Consider the following 4,828-nt stretch of genomic DNA (forward strand, 5'->3'; position numbering starts at 1 on the left):
CAACAGTGAAGTGTACAAAGAAAATTACAGCCATGATTAGACTCAGTCACAAGAGTCACGGGGGCGAGTCTAGGGGGCATGTGAGGTGGAGGGGCGGGTCGGGGGGCATGTGAGGTGGAGGGGCGGGTCGGGGGGCATGTGAGGTGGAGGGGCGGGTCGGGGGGCATGTGAGGTGGAGAGGCGTGTCAGTGAGGAGGAAGGGGCTGGTCAAACTACAGGCCGCAGAGAAGTCTCAATTATGATGGCACTGTGGATAAATTTTACCTGTCTCTTTTCGTACAATACTTTTTCATCAAAGATTAAAGATTTCCATTCAAGATGAGAATCCTGTTCAACAATTCTTCACAATGCTGTCAGTCAGCGTTAAGTGAGTTCGAAGCCAAATATTGTTGGATTAGCTTTAAAATGCCTCATGATTCCAAACGTTTCTGTGATGTTTTGTGTCTCCGGCAACAAGAGCTGGGATGGGATTTGTGCGATGGAAAGTGAAACAATCTCACTTCTAGTGCAGGAGAGCGGTCAGCTCTTAGGTTTATTTAACCAACTGGACAATCAGAACAAAGGGATATGTGAGCACATTCTTAATCTCCTGTCTGACTTTGGTCTGAGTCAGGACGTAGATGCAGGTGTTACTGCAGGAGCTGAGGAGTTGCAGTATCGGCCCGATGTATTCTAAACCGCCTGGAAGGTGGTTGCCGAAGATTAGATCAGTGACGTGATTAAACACAATCCGTTCGTGGATGGTGGACACAGCTTGTATCATCCACAACAGTATGAAGCTTGCAGATATGCTGAAGAGCAGAACGATGGACTTCCTGCGGTTCTCCATCTCTGTATCCTTGTGATTCTCCCGATCACGCTCCCCCCGGAGCCCCCTGCGCACTCGACTCGCCAGTAAAATGTGTCTGACCGTCAGAGCGTTGAGGAGCAGAATCAGCACGAACGGGAGCAGTGGAGTTAACGCACGATGAAAGTAGTCGAATGCTTTCCACAGGGGTGAGGTATAGTAGCTGAATCTCACCATGCAATATACCGGAATGGAAAAGAAATAATTAACTTGATATCGAAAATACCAAGGGATGTTCTTCAAACAGCTCAACACACTCACTGTTCCGAGAACCACAGCCGCTGTTCTCGCGGTACAATAGTTAGTTTTCAGCTTCTGGCAACAAATGGCCACAAATCGATCAAAGGTGAAAGTGACGGTGAACCAGACAGAACAGTCTGTGGCTGCATGAGTGAGGCAGTCACCGAGACCACACATGGTAACGCTGTTTATGAATATATTAATGAAATAAAGGGTGACAATACGGTCCAGTATCACAGCAGTGACGATAACGGTTAGATCAGCCGCTGCCATGGACACCAGGTAACAGGAGATGCAACGAGACAGACCACACTTTCCCCGGGATAAGATCAGGATCACCAGCAGGTTAACTGGGAGAAATCGGAACAAAAAAGATCAGGAAAATCACTCATCAGATTGGCAACAAAGATTGGACAGCATTTTGAGAGGAATTTACACTGAGCTTACTGTGTTCAGCAAATGGTGACCGAACCCCAGACCTGGGCAGTGCCATCAAATGGAGACTGAACCCCAGACCTGGACAGTGCAATAAAATGGAGACTGAACCCCAGACCTGGACAGTGCTATCAAATAGAGACAAATTTAGTAAAAAAGAGGTTCACAAAGTATTAGCAAATAAGAGACACCAGTCCACCAGAATGAGTGAGTGAATGGATAGTGAAAGGCAGGGTGGGGTCAAAACACTCATCACCTTGTGGAGGCAGAGCGCATTGCCGAGTTTCCAGGTGAGTACTTTGCTTCTATCTTCAATAAAGAAGAGGATGCTGCCAGAGTCACAGAAAAGAAGGAGGCATTAGATGAATTGTATCGTACAGAATTAGATGAAGAGCACGGGGTGCATCTTAATTGCTCAGGGAGGTAAGGGTGGAAACAGAGATCTACCGGTTGCAGGTGCATCTGTCCGTGAAAGTATTGGTAGGACTGATCACCGCACAGTCCTTGTGGAGACGACGTCCAGTCTTCACACTGAGGACACTGTCCATCGTTTTGTGTGGCACTACCACCATGCTAAATGGGATAGATTCAGAACAGCACAAGCAGCTCAAATCTGGACATCCATGATGCGCTGTGGGCCATCAGCAGCAGCAGAATTATATTCGAGCAAAATCTGGAACAACATGGCCTGGCATATTCCTCACTCTACCATTACCATCAAGCCAGGAGATCAACCCTGGTTCAATGAGGAGTGGAGATAAGCATACCAGGAGCAGCACCAGGCGTGCCTAAAAATTAGGTGACTGTCTGGTGAAGCTACAACAAAGGACACATTCGTCCCAGCTTGCTTTAGACAGAGCTAAGCGATCTCACAACCAGTCCTGCGACATCCAGCCTTGAATGCTGGTGGACAATTAAACAACTAACGGGAGGAGGAGGCTCTGTGAACATTCCCATCCTTAATGAAGGCAGAGTCCACCAGGTCAGTGCGAAAGACAATGCTGAAGCGTTTGCAATCATCTTCAGTCAGAAGTGTCGTGTGGATGATCCATCCAGGCCTCCTCCCGATATCACCGCCTTCACAGAAGCCAGTCTTTAACCAATTAGATTCACTCCACGTGATATCAAGAAACGTCTGAGTGCACTGGATGCAGCAAATGCTATGGGCACCGACAACATCCCGGTTGTAGTGCTGAAGTCTTGTGCTATAGAACTAGCTGCGCCTCCAGCCAAACTGTTCCAGTACAGCTGCAACACTGGCATCGACTTGACAATGTGGAAAATTGACCAGGTATGTCCTATCCGCAAACAGCAGGACAAATCCCAACTGGTCAATTACTGGCCCATCAGTCTACTTTCAATCATCAGCAAATTGACGGAAAGTGTCGTCGACAGTTAATCAATCAACATTTACTCACCAATAACCAGCTCTCCAAAGCTCAGTTTGGGTTCCGCCCGGTCCACTCGGTTTCAGACCTCATTACAGCCTTGGTCCAAACATGGACAAAAAGCAGAATTCCAGAGGTGAGGTGAGAGTGACTGACCTTGAGGCCACATTTGACGGAGTGTTGCATCAAGGAGCCCTCGTAAAATTGGAATCAATGGGTATCACGATTTGCTTTCTGCAATTATTGAAATTGTGCCCAGCACACCAAAGTCCAATTCATTAATATATATCAAGAAAATCATGGTCCTGTACAGGGAACACCTCTGTACACCTTCCTCCAGTCCGAAAAACAACCGTTCACCAATACTCTTGTTCCCTGTCATTTAGCCAATGTCCTATGCACATTGCCACTGCCCCTTTTATTCCATGGGCTTCAACTTTGGTGAAAAGTCTATAATGCGGCAATTTATCGACCGCCATTTGGTCGTCCGTATACACAACATCAACCGCAGTGCCCTCATCAAACCTTTCACTTAACTCATCCAAATACTCAAACAAATTCGTTAAACACTACGTGCCTTTAAGAAATCCGTGCTGAATTTCCTTGATTATTCCACACTTGACGAAGTGACTGTTAATTTCATCCCGGATTATCGTTTCTAAAAGCTTCCCCACCACCGAGATAAACAGACTGGCGTGTAATTGCTGAGTTTATCTTTACACCCTTTTTTTAGATTTGCAATTCTCCAGTCCTCTGACACCACCCCCGTATCTCAGGATGATTGGACGATTATCGCCTGTACCTCTGCAATTTCCAACCTTACTTCCCTCAGCAACATCGGATGCATCCCATTCGGACCGGGTGACTTATCTACATTAAATACAATCAACCTTTCTCGTACTTCCTTTATAAATTTTTATCCCATCCAGTATCTCAACTTCCTCCCCCTTTACTGTGACTTCGGCAGCCTCTTCTTCCTTGGTAAAGACACGTGCCAATTATTCATTTAGGACCTCGGCCATCCCCTCTGCCTCAGTGTGCAGTTCTCCTTTTTGGTCCCAAACAGCCCCACCCATCCTCTTACTACCCGTTTACTGTTTATATGCCTGTAGAGGACTTTTGGATTCCCTTTTAAATTAGCTACCATTCTATTCTCATACTCTCTCTTCGTCCCTCTTATTTCATTTTCTACTTCCCCTCTGAATTTCTATATTCAGCCTGATTCTCACTTGCATTGTCAAACTGACATCTGACAAACGCCCCCTTTATTCTGCTTTATTTTACTCTCGATCTCTTTCGTCATCCTGGGAGCTCTGGCTTCAGTTGCCCTACCTTTCTCCTTCGGGAATGTACCTAAACTGTACCCGAACCATCTCCCCTTTAAATGCTGCCCATTGTTCGATTGCAGTTTTGCCTACCAATCTTGGAGACCAATTAGAACCATAGAACCATAGAAAAGATACAGCACGTAAGGGGGCCATTCGATCCATCTTGTCCGTGCCGGCTCGAATTTACCCGAACCAGATCCGTTCTCATCCCACTGAAATTGGCCCTCCTCCAATTAAGTATTTTTACTCTGCATTGTTCCTTGTCCTTTTTTCATAACGAACCTAAACCTTATGATACTATAAGACATAGGAGCAGGAGTAGGCCGATCGGCCCCTCGAGCCTGCTCCGCCATTCAATAAGATCATGGCTGATCTGATCCTAACCTCAAATCTAAATTCATGTCCAATTTCCTGCCCGCTCCCCGAAACTCCTAATTCCCTTTATATCCAGGAAAAAGTCTATTTCTGTTTTAAATTTATTTAATGATGTAGCTTCCACCGCTTCCTGGGGCAGCAAATTCCACAGACCTGCAACCCTCTGAATGAAGAAGTTTCTCCTCATCTCAGTTTTGGAAGAGCAGCCCCTTATT

At 46.2% G+C, this 4,828-nt stretch overlaps 1 protein-coding gene across 1 annotated transcript; it reads right to left on the bottom strand.

Annotated features, from left to right (window-relative positions):
* Window positions 1-532: 532 nt before the first annotated feature.
* On the bottom strand, window positions 533-4,213 carry LOC137306106 (probable G-protein coupled receptor 139). The gene is made up of 2 exons (XM_067975169.1): window positions 4,195-4,213; window positions 533-1,437 (listed from the first exon to the last, which is right to left on the bottom strand). The coding sequence occupies exons 1-2, from the start codon at window positions 4,211-4,213 to the stop codon at window positions 533-535; spliced, it is 924 nt and encodes a 307-aa protein (XP_067831270.1).
* Between the last annotated feature and the right edge of the window lie 615 nt (window positions 4,214-4,828).

The sequence above is a fragment of the Heptranchias perlo genome, chromosome 42, assembly GCF_035084215.1.
Source record: "Heptranchias perlo isolate sHepPer1 chromosome 42, sHepPer1.hap1, whole genome shotgun sequence".
In the NCBI taxonomy this organism is placed as follows: domain Eukaryota; kingdom Metazoa; phylum Chordata; class Chondrichthyes; order Hexanchiformes; family Hexanchidae; genus Heptranchias; species Heptranchias perlo.